Source organism: Ptychodera flava (genome assembly GCF_041260155.1).
Source record: "Ptychodera flava strain L36383 chromosome 23 unlocalized genomic scaffold, AS_Pfla_20210202 Scaffold_24__1_contigs__length_23054250_pilon, whole genome shotgun sequence".
NCBI lineage: Eukaryota > Metazoa > Hemichordata > Enteropneusta > Ptychoderidae > Ptychodera > Ptychodera flava.
In genome coordinates, this window is record NW_027248278.1 from 6,350,243 (window position 1) to 6,375,924 (window position 25,682).

General features: G+C 37.4%; 1 protein-coding gene across 2 annotated transcripts in view; it reads right to left on the minus strand.

Annotated features, from left to right (window-relative positions):
* The window catches only part of LOC139124502 (alpha-2,8-sialyltransferase 8E-like), a 32,271-nt gene extending 9,557 nt beyond the window's left edge, over positions 1 to 22,714 (minus strand). Inside the window, exons 1-4 of one of the 2 annotated variants that reach the window (XM_070690639.1) lie at positions 22,581 to 22,714; positions 11,725 to 12,063; positions 9,940 to 10,084; positions 7,538 to 7,650 (exon numbers count right to left, since the gene is read on the minus strand). In XM_070690639.1, the coding sequence (XP_070546740.1) occupies positions 7,538 to 7,650; positions 9,940 to 10,084; positions 11,725 to 12,029 (563 nt within the window). In that variant the 5' untranslated portion in view covers positions 12,030 to 12,063; positions 22,581 to 22,714. Of the gene's footprint in view, positions 1 to 7,537; positions 7,651 to 9,939; positions 10,085 to 11,724; positions 12,064 to 13,506; positions 13,697 to 22,580 lie in introns of those variants that run through there. The other variant, XM_070690638.1, reaches the window with a different exon arrangement.
* Between the last annotated feature and the right edge of the window lie 2,968 nt (positions 22,715 to 25,682).

Below are 25,682 nucleotides of genomic sequence, written 5' to 3' on the forward strand. Positions count from 1 at the left end.
ATTTCAATATTTGTATTTTTAATGGAATTTTTGTCATTTTAGTCAAAAAGTATAAAAAAACCTTCTTCAAAACTGCAGCTCAGATAACTTTGATATTTGGTATATAGTTCCATAATGGTCACCTATTACCAATTTGTTCAAAATGTGCAGAAATATGCAAATTAAATTGAATTCGTACCTTTAAGGCAAATTTGCCATTGATCGTCAAAAATTTATTCCACCAAAACGCTTAACTGACAGTTTTGATATTTGGTGTACACAGGTTCGTAGGGATGAGCAAAATGTGATATACTCAAATTGTGATGAAATCTACAATTTTGTATTTTGGGGGCAATTATTGCAATTTTTGGTCAAAATATTGTTTCTCAAGACGTACTCGTCTGATAGCTTCGATATTTGATGTACAGATTGCTACAGATGAAATGAATGTGACAAATTGAAATTATGATGAAATCAGAAATTTTGTATATTTTGGTAGAATTTTGCCAGTTTTGGTAAAAACATATGTTTCTAAAAACTGCTTGCCTGATAGCTTATATATTTAGTACACAGGTTCCCAGGGGCTATCTTATTTATAATGTAATAATATAATGCAATAATGATGGTGTCTGCAATTTTATACTTTGGAGGCAATTTTTGTGATTTGTGGTCGAAAAATGTGTTCTGAAATACTAGCTTTTATATTTTGAATACAGGTTTCTACAGGTGAACCTGATATGATATATTGAAATTACAATGAAATCTGCAATTTCATAGTTTTGGGGCAATTTTTTCAATTTTTGCTCTAAATTTCTTTCCCAAAAACTGCTCGTGCGATAGCTTTAATATTTGGTAAACAGGTTGCAAGGGGATATTTCAATATGTATATTAAATTATGATGATCTACAATTTTGTTTTTTGGGGGTTGTCATTTTTGGTCAAGAAATTTGATGCTCAAAAAACTACTCGTCTAATTGATTTGGTTGACATGTTCTTAGGGATGATCTTTATGTGATGTGTATAAATTAATATGAAATCTTCAATTGTGTATTTTGAGCTACTTTTGCCATTTATGTCAGACCACTGAAATGAGCTATCAAAGATTTCCACCTTCTTCATCAACACATGTGTCACAAGTAGTTATTCTCTACATAAGACAGCGGTACTATATCGGCCGCAAGGTCGCTTATTTGTATTTGCTATGAAGGGCAATACAACGACACGCGTCCGCTAAGGTACGACTGTGCTAATATATGTGATCATACATAATATACAAATTTACAATAAACCAAAACCGTTCGTGTGCAAGCTATACTACTACGACAGAAATACCTTTTCGGCATGAAGGTTTCGCAGACTCCTGACAGTCGTTTTTGCGCCATTTTCGCCCCTGCACTAACACTTGACACGGCTGAGTCAAGGTCCGGTGCCTGGGCAAACTTTCTGCACTCACTGTTATGCCCTCAGCATTCCCGACCCGCGCTTAGTGCTACGCTTGCAACTACTGCCACCCCCTGTATGTGCGGGAGACTACACGATTAGTAGAAAAGAAAGGCACAAGGTACTGTTAAGACGGCTACTAGTGTTTTTTCCGTCATTTGGCTTACACGACACAGCTCATTTGCAAGGCTTTGTCAACAGTATTTCCTTTTCACTGATATTTTTACCTATTTGGAAAGAAATTTGCGTTTAAAATACCCTGTACAATGAGTCTAATCAAAATATTTTGTTACGCACAGTTTTTCCCCACCACGATTGCATTGACAAGTTTGAACGAAACCTATTCTTGAACTATACTAACCCTTGGCGCCGCCATGTTTGTTTTTAGTGCTCGTAAATAAACAAATTCGAAACGTGCAAAGTATTATTTTATAACATGCCATTAATAAAATATATCTCTTTTATTAGCCAGTAAGTATTATTATCCACCTTGTCACTAATACAAGTATCGTTGCTGTCACGCCTAAAAATAGAAGAAGAGAGAAGACTGCTGGGATTGATTTTTAGAAAAGCGCCCTCGGTGTCAATAGCCAGACGCAAAAATTGCCAGTTTTTAGATGGAACGGTAGTTTTCAGCTCGCAAGTGGAAGTTGGGCAGCGCAGTTACTATTGCCACGATGATGGTGCCACAATACGTCCCTTGTTAAACACAATAGGTAGTTATCATGGTAAAAATTGCCAATTTTTGTCCAATATTTTTACACATTACAAAAAATCTATACCTGCAGGGTCTTACATCGAGTAGCTGAACTTTTTTCATCAGAGGGTGAACCGGGCACAACGTTGTCGTACAAACGTATATATCAAGTAACAATTAATTCTATTTTATCCTTTACTATAACCAGTCCGGGTCATTTCCAAAATTGGCGACGCTATGCCATAATATTTTTCTCTATCATAAGCCAATCAGCGGCCAGCGCGCCATCAGTAAAAATTGTATTTCCTGGCAACCTCCACATGTCATAGTTAAGTACGCCATACTATGTTGACCTCTATCTTGCTATATACTCCTCCGCTGCACCATTCACATATTTCTTCGTGTATTGTCGTAGGTCCGTGTCAAAAATATTGTCAGTTGAGAAAGAAGGGTTTTGCCAAAACACTTGGCGTTGCACATTTCATGGGAATACGGACGTCGTTCGCGAAATAACAATTAATCGCGCCATTATTCTATCGTAACGGTGAACAGTTGTGTGGCCACTCTGTCGAAACACATATTCAAAATCACGTACTATTTTAGTCCTTTGTGCCCTGTGGGCACAAAATACTAATGTGATGACGCGGCCTCTGTTGTTGCATACAGTGGGCCGTATGCTGTGGACGCAGGTATCTCAGAAACGCTTCAGTAACTTTTTCTGAAATTTGGTCTGGTGGTCACTTGGGCATGTATCTCAAACGGTCTTTTTTCTTTTTTTGATTGAATCATTTTAAAGTCACTTTTTTAGCTTTTTTCTGAAAACCACTATTTTCAATTTTTCCTCAAAACCACTGATTTGATTATTGTGATATTTGGCATGGGTGTTCGTATAGTTGCAATGCCGTCAGAAATGTTCAAAATTTGGTGATACATGCCTTGTATTATTTTTAAACAATATTTTTATCCATTTTTATTTTATATTTACTTGATTTTGCCTCGCTTTCGTTAAAGCTACCGTCTGCGCATGCGCACAACTCTAGGACAATTCTGAGTTGAAGAATCGAATCGGACGCCATCTTGTTTCTCGTTCTGCGTTACTTTTTTTACGTCGTGAACGTTTCACTGTGTATTTCAATATATTCTATAGTTATGAAGTTGACAGTGATGCACTTTTGCGGCTGTCATGTATTTTTTGGTACGAAAGGCGCCTTTGATCGACTGAAGAATGATGGCCTCCGTAGGCGATAAACACCGGTACCGGCAGGCATATCAGTTCTACTGAGAAAGCAATCCACTGGCCCGTATAGGTCAGGGGCTCACTTAGGGGAGAACCACATGATTTCCGGGGGGGGGGTATGGAGGATTTTGAGAAAAAAAATGTCACCAGGTGAAATAAAAGAAAAAATTAAGCCTGTAATGGCTTGAAAAAAAAAAATTCTCATAACAGACAGAAATAAAAAAGGAATTGTCACAATGCAGTTGAAAAGAGCAAAATTTTGGAAACTTCATCCTCATGTATTCTTTGCTGGCATGCTGCCATAGGCAGCGCAAATGTTTTTACCACAAGCAATTCTTATGTGTTTTTTTTCCAGCGCTTACGATATAAGCATTCACTACTTTACACCTCAGTGCACTCGATGTTTCCCTTCCCTTTTCTGACCCAAGAAATCATATTTCAGGATTTCTGTTGCAATATCTCAATGGTATAGGCAATATCTAGATGGGACTATTTGACTTCTGTAAATTGTGAAAATTAAAAACACAAGACAGGAGTCAATAAACTAGTGTTAAAACCAATACATTATTCTCTCAATATAAATATGTTAGAAAGATTACAAGTTGACTATGAAAAATTGAGGAACAACAAATATAAAGAAATACAATGTGTGAGCCTTGTTTCTCTGACCACAAAAGATAACATCCCCCCCCCCCCTGAAAACTTAAAAGGAATTGACTATTTTAAAGAAAAGCAGGTATAGTACTGATCACAGTTGATTTGCCAAAAAAGTGTTCTACAATTGAAAGTTGTATATATACTAGACTTTCCATTTTGTTTTCATTTGTTGGAATGTAAAATGAATACATAAAACCATCCTGTGATATGTGAAACAGTGGCTTAAATTTGAAAATTCACTGCTACTCCATTTGAAAAAAAAATTGATGCAGGTCTGACAGTAGAAAAAAAAAAAATGCTGTCTCTCTGACAAAAAAAAGTTCCCATACCCACTTCCTGCATACCCCCCCGAAATCAAATGGGTCTCCCCTTAATATGCGCATGCGCATATAACAAGTTAGCATTGTTTTGCAAGGAAAAATCAAACCGACGCCATCTTGTTTCTCGCGTCTGGTGCGAATCTTGACGTTTTTTTGGGTTCTTAGCGTGTATTTGATGATGTTTTGTAAATATGTGATGGTACTTTTGTTGCTGTCATGTATTTTTTGTCACGAAACGCTCCTTCGATAGACTGAAGAATGATGGCCTCCGTACTCGGTACTCCCCAGTACCATTGCTTCAGCGAGGCAATCCCACCGGCGGCCCTTACTAATAGCTGGGTGAGAGCGAGGGAACGCTCTGTCCTTCTACCTCCATGTCATAACAAACTAGCGTCGTTTTATGTTGATGTACTGTCCTTTTGACATAGCGATAACTTTTAGTTTTCTGTTGCTTATTTTGGGTAATTTCGACAGTTGTGCATTGATTTTGACATCATTGTTGACTCCGATCGCTAAAGACAGTGTGTGCATGCTTATATTGACCTAGCCCTGCGTACGATGCTGTGTGTTCCGCTACAGCTAATCGCCCCGCTCACCACAGCCCTGCAAAGACCCGTACGTAGGGTGAGCGGGGCGATTAGCTGTAGCGGAACACACAGCATCGTACGCAGGGATGTTGACCGATTAACTAAGGAAGTACGCGCACTTCAGATTCACGGCATAATCCGACATGGTATAAATTTGACATGATCATCAGATCATACATGATCCGAGATTGCACTTCAGCAAGGTCACGATAACTAATGTTGTTTGTTTCACTGTCGTTTAATACCTATATTTCCACTAAAAGACCATTAGAATTTCATCCTTGCTACTTTGAAATCGTGCACTGGCATGCATGTAGTTGTCAACATCACTATGCTTGAATGTAGTAGACTCTTACTTACTATGAATATATCGACTGTCAGTGCATATTGCATATGTGTGGAAGTCACTCCATATCATATCAAAAAATGTAGTATTGCGACGTTTGAGCTGCCAGAAGCCAGAATTTACAGTTTACGAGAAAGTTATCTTACATGTAAAACTCAGTTCTACTGTGAACAAAATGCAAGCTATGTTGTATAACTATCGTGAATAGCATAATATTTTGTACCTATCACCGTGTCAGAAAATCAGAAGGAAACAACCAGTCAGACAAACTGTGGTCAGGATGATACTGTCCAATTTTAATATTTGTCTCTCGGCACACACCAGATACTCAGGACTGTAAAACAACATTTCCATATAATTGTATATTCAGTTTTTATATTTAATTTGCTTTTCACCATATTGTATGTCCTTCCCTGCACTACATAATTCAAAATTAAATATTGTCTTTGGCCTATACATACTTGAGGGGTAAGCTTATTTAGTCTCACACATTAAAGATGCACTGTTGACCTACAAAGTCCAAACTTTTTATCATTGTATTGTAGATAGGTGTATACTCCAGATAGGTGTATACTCCAAATACTAAGTACAAGTGTGGTGAGTGTAACAAGCAAATGTTTTTTTAGTCAATGGCCCAAATTTATTTTCTATATGATGGACAATAAATACATGTGTAATCAATGCCAACAGTCCAGTTTAAGTAATTTGGTTTAGATTAGCCATTGGCTAAATTTTCTCCCCTTCTGTATTATATAAGTTCATCGTTTCCTGTTTTAGATATTGTTGATCCTATTGAGTCCCATCTCTAATTCTTAATTCACTTTCATATCAGGGTTGTTGATACTTAGAATCCACACTTGAACTTATGCTGGAGCAGTAACCAACCAGTTCAAATAACTTTCATTTATGTCCGAACAATTTGACTTTTTGCCAAATTTCACATTTATGGCAAATAATAAACAATAAGGAGGTACAAAGGACGTCGGTGCCCCCGGGCCCCATGTTTAGTCTGGTTCAGACAGCAAATTATAAATCGTGTACCTTCACAGATCATTCAGAAAACTCCATTTGTATCAAAGATGGCAGCGATCAAAAATTCTACCCATTCTGTCATAATGTCGATCAGTTTGTGGCCACTCTGTCAACACACATTTTCAAAATCCTGTACCATTTTCAGTCTTCTTAGGACAAATACAACATAGGTATCATTTTAAAGACCTATCATCGATCTTACTTCTTGCGAAACGCCATACGCGTACCTACACAAATAACCTTGAAAACAGTATTTGTAATAGAGATGACCATCATCTACAAATTATTGTCGGTACTTGAGCGAAATCGATAAACTGGGGTAGAAATGAATCGTAAATATTTCGAATGCTTTCACTACATCGGACTTGTTGTTGGACATGACCTTCTGCAGAACACATGGGTTATGTTGACAGTCGAAATTCGTCGGAATTCATAAGACTGAGGCCTAATAAGCGGTCCAAAACTGTCGATCACACTTGGAGCGTAATTTGTGACCTGGCATGACCAGTACTTTTTTCTTGATGTAATTTAGTCGATGATTGGCTAAAAGCAGGAATACATTATCATATTGAGTCGCCAATTTTGGAAATGACCCGGACTGATAACTAATCATGAATCAATACGAATGACATTTCTAATCTTAACCCCTGACGTGACAACAAGGGCTGAGCCCTATAAAATATTATTATAGAGGGTTAAGTCACTTTTGACACCTTTGTAATACACCTATAAGGGAGAAACGAGCTTGACTAGCATTCGCTATTTTCCGTCTCCTTTTACTCTTTAAACCGAGAACAAAGGTTTTTGTATTTCTGACCAACAATATATATCTAAATAGGGTGATGCAGTGTTTTTGATTGATTGACAATGCTTTTGATTATAAGTACAAGATCATAATCCCAATCTCGACTAATCATAATGTAAAAGGGCGTCATCACTAATGCATCAAAATGCACACATTTAGAATATCCCTTGATTATAAACGCAAGTTAGGACCCTTTAAATTACATGATAACATTATTCTGTCAAACAGGTATTTCACATAAACAGTACCATAGACCTTAAGTCGAGGGTCTATGGAAATACAAAGCCTTGAAACTTGAAACTATTTTTAATATATATATTTTTTGAAAACCCCTGTGATGAGGTAAAGTCACAAATTGCAAAATATGTAACAAACAATATCAAACGCGAATGTGAATGAATGAAGAATGAAGTGGACGTGTAGCAAAATATAAATACCTGATTACAAAGTCTGCTGCATCTATGAACTTGCCACATTTGCTGCCCAACAGAATCCCACCATTGCCAACCACACTACATTTCTTAAACTTTCCTTTCTTGTATGGTACTTTCTGGAGAATTGAAAACACAACGGTATTTTCAGTACATGTATCAATTTTTTCTTTTTTACACGGTCTTTTCCCACAACATGCAAATATATCTCACGACAATTATCAATTATTTTGATTACAGTGCACAGTAATTCAAGCATATAATAAGTATATCATTAGAATATCATATCAATCAAGTATGAAAGTATCATTAGAATGGCTCAATTTTATCTAGAGCTAGCCCCATTCATGAGGTGGCATCGATGCAAAACATAACATGTACAAGTAAATATTACTAAACATGCAGTAAATACCTTATACTACATATACTAAGTCTTCATCCGTTACAGATGTTGAGACCAGCAGTAATGAGTCAAAGATCATCCAATCATTTTACAACAAAAAATGTTCTATTGCTGATTAATGGCACTAAAGACCAACCCTTTGGCATCCAAAGCTTGTCTTTCATCAGATATACACATCATACACAAGAGGCCCGAATGTGAAATGGAGAGTACGATAAAATCAGAGGTAAGAAAATGCGTCATTCTACAAAATTACTAACACCTTTAATATATGCTAGGATGAAGTCAATGGCGTTTGTTTAAAACCATCCTGATATTAACAATGAATAGGGTTTCCTGACTTAAGACAATCCAAGAATTTGTTATTAACGATAAATAATGCGGTATTTGAAAAAGAAAAATGGCCTAGTCCATGTAAGGTGGATTGTAGAGAGACCCTACGCAAACACATTCTAAGTCTCTACCCAGAATCTACATTTCTTTTATTTTCGACTCAAGAGTAGTCGCCATATATTCACCGACATCATATGCAGGAACCGACATCATATGCAAGATTCAGTGACAACGAACGCCTGAAACATTGCAAAATTATGGGATTCTAGGACCAAACATGGCACGTCCGAACAGTAGCGTGGCTATTTTACATTTGCATAGACTTACGATAATCCTGCTTTTATAGAGGAAGTTCCTGTTTAACAAAGTATTTCGCAATGAGTGAAGCGTAATTCTCACATGTCAATTCATGTTTCGAGATGCTCTACTTCTATAGAGAGAAAATGACAGCCCTCGCCAAGGGCTACTTGTCGATCTTAAGAAATAACACGTTCTAAATTAAGTAATTTTTGAGGATTTGTAAAGGGAATGATGAGCAACTGCGGACTGATGCCTTTGCTGAGCATCTTTCAAATAGAAACACAAAGCAACTTAGGAGAGGAGTGGATATAAGAAATCCGAAGCTCCCTCACTTGTCATCTGTTGGTGGATGTAATTGCCACTAAAATATCGCTAAAAGGTGGCATGACCCTTTTGCAAGTGTAATGTCATCCGTTACTGACAATAGTAATGAACCCCATGTTATGGTTGGTATTTCCAGGGTCAATATAAACAATGACATGCTTGTCAGTGCAGACAAGATTTTTATGTGTGTTGGTAGTGAAGGTGTTTCAAATACTAACTGACATTTCAAAGGAAACAACGGATAGCCCGTTCTAATTTCTACGTTCTATTGATTGAAAGCCAAAAATCGCCTGATCGAAGCAGCTTTATCCTTTGATGTAATTCGACATCGCAACTTTTGGCGCTAGATTTTTTCAGACTGTTTTTTAAACTTATTTGTTACTTGTGTTCTATGTGAAGAGATAATCCAGCATTTTTACTTTCTTTGGTTTTCTGAGCACGTTCTCGAAATAAAGAAGAAAAATAATAGGTTTGAAATGCAATTCAGAAACAATCACCATCATTCATGTGCATATTAGTAGCAAGAAAGTCTAATAAAACATGTTTGTGTATGTTGTAGATATCTCGATGCCATGTGGGAAATATTGTGCTTCCTTTTGCGCATAACCTGAGTCACTTAAGGTAGTACGCACCTCGGTGACAGAAATTTGGGCCTTCAAATTTTATCAATTTTCTTCTGACCTACCACTTGTGGGGGCTCATTTTGAAGCTCTTGGCGAGAGAAAGGCTTTCCCCGTCTTAGTTTTTCGAAATCGAAAATTTATTTTTCTTATAGAGTTAACACAGGGATGGCGGCCATTTTGAATTTCAAATATCGGGAAATCGCAAGTTATTTGTCTCTCTAGTACCAAAGTTTGCATGGTGACCCCTGATTTTTATTCTTGCTTTGGTAAGAGAATGGTTAAAAGTTTCACTGAGGAAAATTTGAGCAAAAGTTTAAGTCTTTCACTTTCGAGGTGCATATTACCTTAATTTTGACAAAACCTGTGTGAAATATTAAGAGTGTATATTTACCCTATGATAAGCAGTGCGTGTCACGTAACATTACCTTTGGCAATCTGTTGTACACGTCTGACGTCACAAACGCCCACCAAAACCTCTCGCCTTCATATCTTATTGTACCATGGTATTTTACATTCTCCTGTGTTGTAATGAAGAGGTTCGATGTTTGACAAGACTCTTCCAGCTCAGATCTGTAATTAAATATGATATGAGTCATTAAGGAAAAACAACAGTTAACATTTGTCCTTAGAGGCATATTTTTGAATTTAAAATATCAACGTTCTAAGATACAATCCGACGTCATAGATGATAATGCCTTTAAACTTTTATTTGTGATACAACAGAGTAAATATTTAGCAGATTTCACTTGATTTTGAACTTCCCAACCATTTTGAATAAAACAGAATGCATTGCTACAGTAACGGACATTTAGTTCGATGTTGTCAGATGGATGACACAAACTGTTTGAATAGGTACGTTTCATTTCAATGTGGCGCCCCAATGTTGTCTGGTCCCCTTCCCCATGCATTTCTACCACTAGCTGTGCTGCTCATAAAATTAGGGTCTGCTAGGGGCTGAGATATTGGCCGCCATTTTCGTCAGAATTTTGACTGCATATTAATGAGCACAGTTACCAGACAAGATATGTGATCAGCACATATGGATAGTGGCGAGCCTGGCAATAAGACGACGAAACAACGGACGTTGAAGTTATTTGCACGGCTTCACTTTTAAGTCTCTGACACTGTTCTTCTATGATGGTATTTTATGGTAAAGTGACGATCATCGTTCTTGGTTTAGCCTCAGACGTGAGAGACGATACCTCCTTTCGCATGTACGGCAGTAGCTCCAATAATTGTAGCCTTGGTTGGCCATGGCGCTTTGCTTCAGTCGTGCGGCTCTGTTGAGGCACAGCCAGGGCCGTACGACGGAAGCCCAAGCCCCCGGCCAACCAAGGCTACAATTATTGCAGCTAGTACGGTAGTAAGGCCGAAAAATAAATTGTGCTGTTCCGATAGCATGGTTTTCAAAACTAGGGTAGGTAGGTAGGTCGGCAGGGATTTTTTTCCCGAAATATTTTAATATTCACTTTTCAGGGGTTCAGGGCGATCAAACACTGGCCACATCATTTCCAGAAAAACGTATCATACATATAGAAGGAATAAAAACATAAAATACGTCCTCGTTCAAGCAAAAATCGAATGCTAGGTAACGAACAAGTGATTTTCTGGGTTTTTCTTTCTTCTTTTACTTCTGTATTTACGTAGCTCTAAAAAGTTTAGGGTCGGCAGGCAAAAAATAGGGTAGGTCGGGTTATTGGAACAGCACAATTTTTTTTCTTTGGCCTAAATATAAAATGGGTGATTTTCCGTTTTCCATTCAGTGTCGACAAGACATGCTTCGTTCAGTACACCATAGAGGTATAAATTACCTCCATGGACAAGCGAAATCTAAGTTCGAAGTTGGTCGGAAATATATTTTATGCATTCACTGCACTCGTTCCTATTGATCAATGACAGCCATGGTTACATTAGCCCATACCTGACCCTATTTTCTTGGGCAGCGCAGCCAACGGTAGAAATGGGGCAGGGGACCAGACCGCAACACTCTCTTCTTATGGAGCGTGGGCAGTGCCCTCAAGCGATGGCTCTTCCAGTTTGCCCCATCATTAACTGAAGTCGAATAAAAAATTCTACTTGACTGGTCGACAATTATGTTTACAGCTTGTGTTGAAATACATTCAGTATCACATTTAGTTAAGTCCTAATTTGACTTTTAAAAATGTAACACATGAGCTGTGAAATAAGCTTCACCACAACTGCTCCCATACCTCACTTTACTTGCTTCTTCAGTATTGAAGCTCCAATTTGTATGAATACTGCGAAATATGTCCATAACAGAAACAGTTCTCTCAGGTTTTCCTGTGAAGCAGTCCTGTAGTTTGTTCTCTTTCACAGCGGCTGTTCCATTGATGCTCTGTAGCTGGCGATAGCAGGACAGTCCATTTCCTGATCGAGTCCATGACGTCAACTTCCAAACACCCAGTATTGAACCATTTGAAAGGAGTGTGATCAGCAAAAAGGCGAATCCGCCAGCACAAAAGCAAAACACAACTAATTTACGCCGAGTTTTCATGTCGCAGTCACCGTAGATTGTTTCAGCTGATACCCTGATGTAGAATGACAAAAAACACGGACACTCCAAATATTGAACTTCTTATATGATCCAGCAAACCTACTTTGTGAAAATCCCTGTCTTAATAGCTTTAAAGGGGCAGATCATTTATCAGCTTTATCGAAAAGTAAATGGGTCGACTTGATAAAAATTTTTATGGAAACCAAAGGCTAACACCATGTACATACTCAATGTCAACAAGGACTAATGCGAGAACCAGGGACAGAGAACTGCCGCTTTAAGGCCAAAATGCTATGTCTCACTTAAAGGTCTTCATATGAATTACAAGCTCTATAGTATCCAGGGAGTTGTGAAATGTATACACCATAAGCTGGACCGGATGGATTTTTACTGGTTAAGTAGGGAAAGCTTATGATATTTAAGATTAGAGGTTACATGAAACTGAGAAAGAAACCGATATGTATGTTAGACAAGGGACCTGGACAAAGCAACCGATGTAACCCCACTCTCATTTTACGCTGAAAAAATAATAAAGCTATATTGTGAGTTACATTCATCCAGTTAACTACGGGCAAATAGACTCGTATTTGGTGCGAAGTTTGCACTTGAAAAAAAGGTTATAAAAAGCGTCGCGCATACAAAAATTTTCACTCTATCAGATGAGCAAATAACTTTGTCAAAACAAATGAATGCCCGGGTGAATGTTTTGCTTCTTGAAAAAAAATCAACCAAATTCCCAACCTGTTGTCAGGGCCTGGGGGAGTCTGTAGCAAACAGTAGAAGTAGAATTTCCTACTTTCAATTAGTTCAATCAATCAAGCAGACAATAGGCATAGTTATATATTTCAGTGTGCAATAGATTTTAGCTTACCAGAATATTGAACAAAAGATATATTTTCAAATTCATTTATTGTCGTCGCATTGCAATAACGAGGTTGGCCGCGATTTGTTATGGATTGTCTCTCCCTCATGCACAAACCTTCAAAAATTTAGCATTAAACTCTAACGCAATATGGTGATACCTAGAACAACTGTCACATGTGATGTGCTTGCATTGCCCCTGAATGTTTAGAGGTTTTAAGGAACCCCTAATTGTTTATGATTTTATGAGTGACACTCCTAAAATTCACATACCCCCACCAACTGCCTATTTTATTCAATCTTGCACTATTGACCCACACAATCATGTCAATATTCACCAAAATCATACTGAGTGCTAAATTCAACTATTTCATTTTCAAACAAGATATCGACCATGCATTTGTGACTAAAATCTCCTAACGTAAGTCTATAAATGATAGTAATGATTTAATTATTGACCGCGATCGTATATTAAAAACAAGTTGTTGACGGTTGTCTTTTATGTATGCCTACATTAAAGCATTGTCCGATGTGCATAAGGAAGTAGCATTGGGTCTGCACGTTCACCACTAAAAATGAATAACTAACACCTTAGATACGAAATGACTCCACGTACCTAGTTTACGGTGGCTTAATTTGCCAAGGATGTCAACACTCAGATAACAGTGAGTTGTCCTAATGTCTGTACAGGTATCCTTGCATTTTTCTGTTTGCTTACAGAGAGTAAACGTTGTCAAAACTAGCTGGCCATTTTGACGCATATGTCGCAACTTGTTATGTTTGGTCAAAATTCAAAGGCTGGGCTCGATTTAATGTACAAAGGGTTCCGCATGAGAACAACACCGTAGCTATGGAAAGTGCCTTTATTTGAATCTCGTAAATGTCGGTAAACAAAGCAATGATTTATTGAAATGCACTGAAGTGTGACTGCTACACAAAACAAAATGTCTTTGCAATAGAAAAGTAAGCTGTTTCTGAATCACCGTACCTTCTTAAACAATACTGTGGTCCTGACTTAAAAAAAGAATGTTTACCTGGGGTTAATCGAGGGCGCCATGCCCAATTGCATAGCTCTTTTTTCTACACAGTAAAAACTAACAGTTGTTAAACATTTCAAAAGACTGCCAGTTTCGGATATCACCGACCATTATGTATAACTGTATGAGTTGACCAAGCTTTAATGAGGACTGGTTGATAAGTATACTATCAGACACATTGACACTCGAATTTAAGTTAATGTACCGATATCAAGTGATCAGTGTTTGTATGTGTATGTGTGTGTGTCTGTGTATGTGTATGTATGTGTGTCTGTGTCTGTGTCTGTGTGGAAATATCTTATCAAATTAATATTGCTCATTTCATGTATATACTAACCCAAGTAATCATACTGTGAAATGCACGATAAAGATCAATCCATTACATAGTAAATGGCGTGTAGCCGCGTCTCCAAGACAATAGTTGTCTTTGACCAACTTTGGCAAATTAAGTATTATTTCGAAATAATCTTTATGATACTGGGATAGCAGGTGATAGCCAAAAGTGCTGTCTCATTTATTCATCGACCCTACGTAAAACTAAAATTAGGACAAGCAGTCGATATGCTATTTTCAATTTGTTGCAGACATGCGCAGTTGCATGTTGTGCCGGCAAAGCAAATATCAGATATAGTGCGTTTCAAGCTTGTGAAGACCTCAAAGGTGTATCTGACTCCAAAGGTGTCTCCATGTTTTTAAGTTTACGTTAGGTACTGTCAGACTTGAGTTAACCCCTTTTCTTTAGGGACATTTAGCACGGGGACACTTTTGCAGTCAGAGACATCTTAGAGGTCTTAACACACATTAATGGTTACATTGTAAGTTTAACTCATCAAATCATCAGCCAAAGAATTGACTCGTATTAAGTGCCAGGTTTGCTCTTTACAAAGGGATTAAAGAGTCTCATGCATGCGAAAAAACTCTGATATATATGAGTCAATAAATTTAGTCAACCAAATGAATGTCAGGAAGAAGTATTTCTTAACACAATTTTCAATAAAAGCCCCAACCTGTTCTCAGGGCCTAGAGAGGCAGGGTCAAACAATTACAACCTTTTGAACAATTACAACCTTTTGCACTTTCTATCACTCCGTACATTATATGGAAATATGAAGGAATGTGGAAACCACCTCAGACGTCAATTTGATGAAATTTGGGCCCAAATTCCCGATAACGACCATATTGGACTAAGTCAGGAAAAGGAGTATGGGATAACTGTTTGTCAATTACTTTCCTAATTCAACTTAATTTGTCAAACCAGTACTTTTATTGTTTTATTACTTTTTTTAGCAAAAATTCGTGCAATCCATCCATAGCGTTTTTCTAAAGAGAAGTTTATTTTTCAAAATTTCTGTAAGAACTTGATGAAAATAGGCCTAACACAAAATTAGTTGAACCAGGTGTTTGTTTTTATGCCGTTCAGCTTGGTACAAAGGTGACGCAAATTTCTGCTACAGGGTCAATGAGTGTATGTCATGAGGCAGGTGTAACAATTAAAGTGTTATGGTAAAGTTTCTTTTATCTAAGTATTTTAGTCAGATTCTCCAGCACTTTCATTTGTTTTGAAATTGTGCACATTTATCAATTTAAGGTTCACTTTATTGACAAAAGACCACTTATTTACTTCCGGGTCCGTTACCCATAAAGGTAGTTTGGGAAAAAATAGTGCGGACCTTGAATTTTGAAACCGGATTGGTTTGAACTTTAAATTGAAGTATTTCTGTAAAGATATTTTTCTGCTTGAATCAAAAAGCAGACTGGCGTGAATAATAGCTGAAGCATCCTGTGGTAATATGAGGAGTTATAAGGCCCATAGAAATCATAACAATGGGCCTGAATTTTGTCAAAAAACACCACTGAGGGCGCTATTTTGATCGCTATCACAAAATTTCCGTGGACTTGCCTACACGAAGAAGTCATCAGTAGTCAAGCTGACATTGACCTTAACACCTGGCAAGAGGATTAGTGCCGCTGAATGTTTCAAAATAGGAAAATTGAGCTCAACGCTGCTGTGATGGCCAATGGGAAATTAATTAGTGTGTGCCCGCTCTGAAAGCCAAGCCAACATTTACACAGAAGGGCGTTCCCACAATTGCGCCCCGACTTCACCTAATTTAACTTTTTCTTTGTCCCTCATGCGATTATTGCGTGTTGTGAGCCCCCTGACGTAAATGGAAGTTTAGATGGGCGGAGAGGGGGGTGTTCTCTTAATTGTGAACCCCAATATGTACACTACTCCCTCTAACTTGTTATTATTTTGTGAGTGACGCTTCTACAATTCCCCTACCCCTACCAACCGTATATTTTTATGTGTATTGTTACACTATTGACACACAAAATCATGTCAATATTCACTACAATCATAATGACTGCTGAATCCAACTATTTCATTCTCAAACCATATATTGACAATGCATTTGTGACTGCAATATCCTAACGTAAGTCTGCAAATAATAGTAAATTGATTATTGAACGCGATCGTATGTTACAAACAAGTTGCTGACGGTTGTTGCTTAAGTATGTTAACATTTTTTGGGCTGTTGTCTCCAGATTTTCTAACAGTTGCAATCCACGAAGGGTGTGCAACACCATAAAACCATTGGTTTTAGTCGAACCTGTATATAGTGGCCAGTCAAGGGACTTTGCTAAAGTGGCCTTTATATGTACTGTAGATTGACAAATGTTCCCATAGTGTGTTTAAAAAAGGTGAAAAATTAATGCTGTTAACCACAATGCTCCAAAAATTTTATTTGTCAGTTTTCCTCACAAAGTCACTGAGAATGGTATTGGTCTGCCTTAGTCAGTGTACGTTATTTTCGTAGCGATGGTAGCTCGACGGTAGCTAGAATCGATCAGTATGTGTTTGAACATTCGACTGATCATACATGTATATTACATCATTGGAAATTATCACAAATGTCAATCACCTCCAAAAACCTTTTGACAGTAACCGACCAACTCGCGACTTTTCTTACTAAGGCTGCATTCACAATAACGCTTGGGGGAGGGGCTTGAGGAATCGTGATTGGAATCTTGTTTTTTTTAAAACCACCCTCAATACCCTAAAAAAATTTCAAGTCCTCCGTCTATATGATTAAAAATTATCAGATCAGATCAAGTCCCACCCCCCCCACCCCATTATCATCACTGTTCTTACCAGGATTTTTCTGGTAGAGGGGAGACTAATTTGCATAACAATAAATGTAATTGTTATGGTAATGAGTTTCTATTGTTTTCCAAAAATTAAAAAGTGGCAGCCACCACTCTATAATTGCTCAGGGGTTAACACTGATCATATAGCTGCATATGTATTAGGGATGCACGCAAAGAAAATATAAACATCTATTTGGCAGTTCTGCTCTGAAATGTTCAACACTACCTGCTTGTGGAGTCATATTCCTAAGGCAAGTTCTTAAATTGGTCCACTTTTAAAGACATCAGTGGACTTTTTTGATTTATCAGTCAAAGCAGACTTAAGTTAATCCAACTCGATCTGGCCATGCCAATAGCACCTGCTGAAGAGCACACAAAATGATGACCATGAAAGAGTATGCAAATTGTGAATTCCAGGCTACATTAAATGCTAGTTATAAGTTGTACAAAATTGACAATACCAATAAGGAAGGATAAAATATTCCATCAAATAAACGTTTTAATCGTTGAAAGTTTTGGTGGAATAACGATAAATTTGGTATAATTAAAATAATTCCATCTCGTCACGCATTTTTCATTTAAATTAGAGTCTTTACTGTACATTTTAACTTTTTAGTGTTATTTTACAATGAGAATATGAAAATTTAGAAAATCAAGCATTGTGACCCAGATCTTTAATATTTGACATTTGATTATTCTCATATGCTAGAATTCAAAAATCCCTGATAACTTTCAAGTCTCCCGGTCTTCCATGTGTTGCTTTCTGGCCTGATCTTGTGTACAAATATGTTTCACCGTCATGAGTGTCACATTACCCAAACTCTTCTTCAGCTACTTCATAGTCAGAGCTATCTCTGTCACTACTGCTATAGTATACAGTAACAGTGACACTGCCTGTAGGCAGTACCAGGGCAGTAGCTGTATTAACTTTGATAATTTTGACAATGATTTTGTTCAGTTTATACAACTGCATTCTTGTTCTACTTCCTACAGTGTGTTGAACTGTCCAGTATTCAGCTTGCCAACACAGCCTGTGAATATGTACCCTGCATTTGTATCATTGGCAAATACTTTCAGTACGTACTCTAATTCAATTTATCACCTAATATTCCTATATGCAGGCTTTTGTCGACAAACTGAATAATATGTGTTTCAGCATACTGTAGGGAGACAGCAAGTAACTGTATTTGATATATTGCATAGAACTATTGAAAAACTTATCAACAGTTCCAGCTTCTGCCCCGATACTAGGCCTACTTGTTTGCTTTTTAACGGAAATTCATACATTTTTAGATTATTTCGAGACAAAAGTAATGAAATGATATGAAATGGTTCTAGATCTTTTATAATTATTACTAACATTAAAACAATCGGATTACATTAAAATGTTATTGAATTTCATTGAATTTCAAACGTAAACTTGGAATCATAAAACAAGGGAACAAAAATTTTTTCAGGTCCCCGCTGGCCGCGTTTGACAGGTGGCCGTTCTATCTAGTTACAATTACATTGAAATTAGGTCAGGACTGCAATGGAGTGGTTGTTATAGATGGGTGGCCGCTCTATCCAGGTAGCCGCTGAGACAGTTTGGCTTGTAATAATAATTTAATTATTGACCGTGATCGTATATTACAAACAAGATGTTCACAGTTGTTTTTAAGTATGTCTACGGTTTAAAGCACTGTGCGATGTGTATAAGGAAGTAACATTGGGTCTGCACGTCGACCACTGAAAGTGAATAACTAACACCTTAGATAACGAAGTGACTCCACATAACTACTTTATGGTGGCTCAATCTGCCAGTTTGTCGACAGATAACAGTGAGTTGTCCTGATGTCTGTACAGGTATCCTTGCATTTTTCTCTTTTCTTACAGAAAGTAAATGCTGTTAAAGCTGAAGGTCATTTGGACGCACATGTCGCAGTTTGTTATGTTTGGTGAAAATTCAAAGGCTGGGCTCGATTTCATTGAACAAAGGGCTCCTCATGAGAACAGCACCGTAGCTATGGAGATTGCTTTTAAAGTATAGGGGACCGTCTCAGATAGCCGCAGAAGTTAAAAAAGCGAAATTTGTTCATTTACGGTGGGAGGGGTTTGACCTCCATTCAATTAGTGAACTTCACTCGCGCTTTTAGTTTGCGATCACAAGTTCTGTTTACATTGTTTGTAGAAATAAAGAAAAACTGCACATTTGTACAAATTTTGCCGTAATTGTTTCCATCTCGTTCGTGTCATGCTATGGTTAGTATTTACTTTTGATCTATTACTTGACGATCTAATGTGACCGGGGATACACATTCTTCAAAAGTTATATCAAAATGCTTCATTGTAACTGAAGACAGACATCAACATTCGGCACTGTTGGATTTTCGTTTAGGGAGGGGGTATTGATCTAGACTAAGGAATTTCGTTTCTTGAATTTGTGCGACAATCTGAGACGGTCTCTTACGTTTGGTCAAAATTCAAAGGCTTGGCTCTATTGTATTGTACACAGAGGGCTCCGCGTGAAAACAGACACCGTTGCTATGATAATTGCCTCTATTTGATCCTCGTAGATGTTGGTAACAGAAGCAAATATTTATCGAAATGCATTGTATGACTGCTCCACAAAATAAAATGTCTTTGTAATAAAAAAGTAAACTGTCTCTGAATCACCTTAACTTCGTGCACAATGTTATGGTCCTGACTTATAGAAAGTTTATCTGAGGTAAATGGATTTCGTCATGCCCCATTGGAAAGCTCTCTTTCCCCTAAACAGTAAAAACTAACAGTTGTTAAACATTTGAAAAGCCTTGCAGTTTCTGATATCATCAACAATTATGTATATCTGTTTGAATTGACCATGCCTTTAATGGGCACTGATTGATGAGTAAATCGTTAGACACATCGAAACATGAATTTAAGTAAATATACCGATAACAAGTGATCAGTATGTGTGTGAAAATATCTTATATGTATATATCAGCCCCAAGTAATCACACGGTGAATGCGTGTTAAAGAGCAATCCGTTGCATGATAAATGGCGTCTAGCCGAGTCTCCAAACCAACAATTTATTTTGGCCAACTTTCGCAAGACAAATTATATTTCGAAATGAAAATAATGATACTGGGATAGCAGATGACAGCCAAAAGTGCTGTCTGATTTATTCATCAGCCCTACGTAAATTAAAACGAGGACATGCAGTCTTGGTCCTATTTTCAATTTGTTGCAGACATGTGCATTTGCGTGCTGCGCCGGCAAATCGTCTTTCCATATAGGTCATCCTGATAATTAAACTGAACAGCACGTTTGGCCACCATATGCTACGCAAAATCACCTCACTGCCTATTTCAAAGTAATAAGTTGATATTGAAAAAAGGGAATAGACATTGGGGTATATTTCAATATGAAGTAGAATTTAGCTTAACAGAATAATGAACAAACAATCTACCTTCAAATTTCTTTATTAACTCTCACTGTAGTAAAGAGGTTGGCTGCAATTTGTTACGGATTGCCTCTCCTCCGTGCATAAACATTCGGAAATGTGGCATTAATCTTACGTAATATGTGATACTAAAAACTGCTGTCCTTGGTGATCTGGTTACATTGCCCCTGTTGGTTTATAAATTTTGAGTAACCCCTAAATGTTTATGATTTTGTACGTCACCCTCATACAGTTCCCCTTGACCAAACCAACTGTAAACATTATGTTATCTTACACTATTGACACGCAAATCATGACAGCTAAATACAACTATTTTATTTTCAAACCAAATATCGACCATGCATTTGTGACTACAATCTTCTAACGTAAGTCTGCTACTAATGGTGATGATGACCGCGATCGCATATTACAACAAGTTGTTGACGGTTTTTTTAAGTATGTCTACGTTTTTAAAGCATTGTGCATAAGGAAGTAGCATTTGGTCTGCATGTTGACCACTGAAAATGAATAACTAACACCTTAGGGAGCCTTCAGTAATTACAGGGGGGGGGGGCCGGGGGAATTGGGGGGAGGGTCACTTTTAGAAAACAGTTCAAGGGGGAGGGTCACTTTTTATAAACCTATCTTGGGGGAGGGTCACTTTTGACAGAAGCTGATATTATGGCCAAAACTTTGATTGTCCTTGTGATATTTCCTGAATAGGAAATCAGCAACAAAATACGCACACACTTATAGACTGCCATGCATAGTGAATTGACATTTGGTGAGATTCCAAATCAAATTTCTAACACAACCATAGACTTGTAACCACTCTAGTCTAATCAAGAACAATAATCTAAATAATCAAGCATACATAAATGCACAAATTTATCTAATTTTGTACTGAAAAAAAATTATTCATAGTTTCATCATAGACCCCTGCATAGTGAATCGACATTTTGGTGAAATTCCAAAATCAAATTTCTTGCACAACCATGGACTTGTAACCATTCTAGTCTTATCAAGAACAATAATATGAATAATCAAGCATACATAAATGCACAGATTTATCTAATTTTGTACTGAAAAAAAAATTATTCATAGTTTCATCATAGACCCCGATGCATAGTGAATCGACATTTTGGTGAAATTCCAAAATCAAATTTCTTGCACAACCATGGACTTGTAACCACTCTAGTCTTATCAAGAACAATAATGTGAATAATCAAGCATACATAAATGCACAGATTTATCTAATTTTGTACTGAAAAAAAATTATTCATAGTTTCATCATAGACCCCAATGCATAGTGTATTGAATGACATTTGGTGAAATTCCAAAATCAAATTTCTTACACAAACATAGACTTGTAACCACTCTAGTCTAATCAAGAAAATTAATATCAATAATCAAGAGTACACAAATGCAAAGATTTACCTATTTTTGTATTGGAAAAAACTATTCATAATTTCATCATAAACACCATGGATAGTGAACCAACTTTTTAGATGAAATTCAGAAATCAATTTCTTGTACACAAATGTTCATTTTACTTCCCTATTCAAGCAAAGTACATTTAAATACATTATCAAACATATAAAATACAGATATAGCATGTTTTGTGGGGGTAAATTGTCAATAATTTGTCTGATAGACTCCATGTATTATGATTTGATATTTTTGGATGAAGCACTAAATCAGCTACATCTTGCCTTCTTATAGTTGCACAAAATATGGTGACCCTCCCTAAACTGTATGAAATACCATATCTCTTCAAAAATTCTTGCGTGATAAATTGCGACTGTCCCTCCAAAAACACCAGCCCTCCCCTCTGTAATTTGTCCCTAACATAACAATTGAACCAATTGTTATGTAAATTAGCTGATACTGTTTTAGTTATTCCCGGGGAGAATACCGCAGTGGTTGGGGGGGGGGAGGGTCAAGTTTTAGAATGTCGGACAAGGGGGAGGGTCACATTTTAGACGGGAGGATTGGGGGGAGGGTCACATTTTACAGTACAGGTGTTCGCGAAATTCCCCGGCCCACCCCCCCCTGTAATTACTGAAGGCTCCCTTAGGTAACGAAGTGAATCCACATACCTAGATTATGGCGGCTCAATTTGCCAAGTGTGTCGACAGATAACAGTGAGCAGTCCAAATGTTAGACTCTCGCCAGTCGCTTGTACCGCTTGGTTTCGCGTATTGGCGTAGCTTCCGGTATTTGCTGGTACAAGCCTTCGCGCTCGATCGCCTACGTTGGATTGCTACCGCACTTTAATAAAGTGAGTCCGGTCAAAGAAGGCACGAGGGACTGTCGCCAGTCTATCCAAATGTCTGTAAAGGTATCCTCGACCTGTTCTGTTTGCTTACAGAGAGTAAACACTGTTACATGTAAAGCTGAAGGTCATTTGGACGCACATGTCGCAACTTGATTGTTATGTTTGATCAAAACTCCAAGGCTTGCGTTGATTTATTGTACAGAGGGCTCCGCATAAGAACAGGGCACTGGTTGACATGAAAATCATTAGGCACATTGAAACATGAATTTAAGTCAATGTACCGATACCAAGTGATCAGTATGTGCGTAAAAATATCTTATCAAATGGTTAACTTCATGTCCATACCAGCCCCAAGTAATCATTCGCTGAATGAAATGCCTGGTAAAAGGTGTCCAGCCGAGTATCCAAGACAACAGTTGGCCTTGGCTTACTTCGGCAAGACCAAGTTATGATTTCGGAATAAGCATCATTATATTTCTAGGATAGCGAATTGCAGCCAAATAACTCTATTCAGTACCTGTACGTAAAATTAAAATTAGGACATGCAATATATATGCTATTTTCAATTTGTTGCAGACATGCGCAGTTGCATGCTGCACAGACAAAGCAGACATCAAATATGTCGCGTTGCACGCTAATGGTTACATTGTAAATTACAGCCATCATATCATCAGCCCGAAAATTGACTTGTATTTAGGGATCCTTCGTTTTCGGGGGGGGGGGGGGGTGCCAGTTAAATCGGGAATGGGGGTGGGTGACTTTCGCAAATCCATGGGGGGGTTCAAATTTTACAATCAATGATTTGAGTGGGGGAGGGGGTCAAGGTTTACAAAAATTTGTATGGAGGTGGTTAAAGGTGCAAGAAATTTGTTTTTGGAATTTCATCGAAATGTTGATTCGCTTTACTTTGTAGTCTATGAGGAAATTATTAATAATTTTTTTCCCAATGCAAAATTAGCAAAATCTCTGCTTTTATTAATGTTTGACAATTGATATAAATGTTCGTAATGAGAATAGGGCGTTGAAAGAGCAAATATGAACAACAAATATGATATCAGAATTTCACCCAAGTGATTATTTGTTACGTTAAAAAGGATTCTTTGAAAGTTCAAATGTCAAATGAGAAATTATATGTCAATTACGATAATATTGATACACACTGTGACATCTTTGGGAAGATCTTTTTTTTGTTCATGAAAATTTGGGGGTTACTCTTGTCCTTGCAACCACTGTATACTCTGATATATATGAGTCAACAAATTTATCCAACCACATGAATGTCAGGAAGAAGTTCTTTGATTCTTGAAACAATTTTCAATGAATGCCCCAACCTGTTGTCAGGGCCGGGCGGGGCAGGAACAGAATGAAGTTAATTTGGTTAATCAAAATTGTCAAATTTTAGGTCAATTTTTTGTGTAACGGAATGTTATTACTTTTCAGGCATGCGGATACCAAATTTCGTTTTGGTCGGCAATTAACTAGAATTCACCAGAATTTTTCAGCCGTGGAAAGATCAGCTGAAAAAATCAGCTTAACTTTTGACAGATTAATGGGATCCCCAGATGGTCCAGCTGAAGTTTACGCTGATCACATGCTTTTGGAACGATGTGGCACAAATTCTAGGGCTACAAATTTAAATCCAGTGTCATATTTGTAAACCTCTTACCAATATACACTCATGACATAATATGCATACAAGTAAGAGTGGTGTTATTTTTCGGACTTCGGAATTCAGAAATTAGTCTCTGATTCTGTTTCAACCATTTTTTTGCCCCTAGGTGTAATCTGAAAAAAAAGACAATATATGTTCAGTTTTCCAGCAAAGGACCAGAAACAATAGCACTTTGATACCAGGGGAAGGGAGAGAACGAGAAGGCACTCATAGGAGAACACTAAACAAAATTAACAAATTATTAATGTCTTTTTGTGCAATATTTTTGGAAAAAAGAGCTTAAAAGTATGTTGTCTTCAGAGACAACAGCGGCAGAACTTCTGACTGATATGTTGGTCTGGCGTCAAGTTGATTTCTTTCAGTTGGAAGTTAGCAAATGTGACTTCTACAATTGAGCGAATGTATTCGGGACCACCATTGGTGCACTGTAACCGTCTAGACAGCAGCTCTACCGTCTATTGTGCAAGCCAGATTTGCATATCGAAGCACGATCTCAGATGAATGAACTAAATAAATATGGATCACCTCTGCCCTGTTTTAACACGGTCAACTCTGGTTCGCCTCACTCTTTGAAATTTTGAGTAGCAGAGTCTTCGACAGCTTCGCCTACATCTCGATGATTGGCAAACTTTGCATAAGAAAGCACTCCACACTAAAAAACACGTGGGCACCGGATTCGTTTCCTTTGTGCCCCCGTGACCTTTTTGGTGAACGTTCACTGTATAAAAAGTGTTTACTATCGAAGGGTAGGGATAACGGTTCGAATTGCTTATTTAGCAAATTGGATATAAATCACTTGTATGACTCCTGGACGGACCACAGTAAGTGAGGCTACCCACAATTCCCCTTGATTTGTTCACTCAGACATTTTTTTGCTGTAGGCTTTTTCAATTTTATCAGTATTTTAACAATTTTTAACTTACAATTTAAGTTTAGGATTCTTTGTTAAAACTATATTCCAAAATTATTGATTGTGTTTAAAATTCGAGAGTAAATTGAATGAGAAGTCAATGTTTGGAGGTGCTAAAAATTGAACACTTTTCAAGATAAAGTTATCAGCAACTAAGATGGTCTCATTATACCACCTGTCAGACATGCAAATTTCCTTAGTTACGAAGATTAAAACAATCTATACCCTTTCTTTGGCCAACACAGATGCAACTTATTCCCTTAGTTTCCTTTAAAATATTGTGTATGGCTGTCAAAAATCTATGTCGACAAAATTACAAAATTGCTATCTCCTCCGCGGAA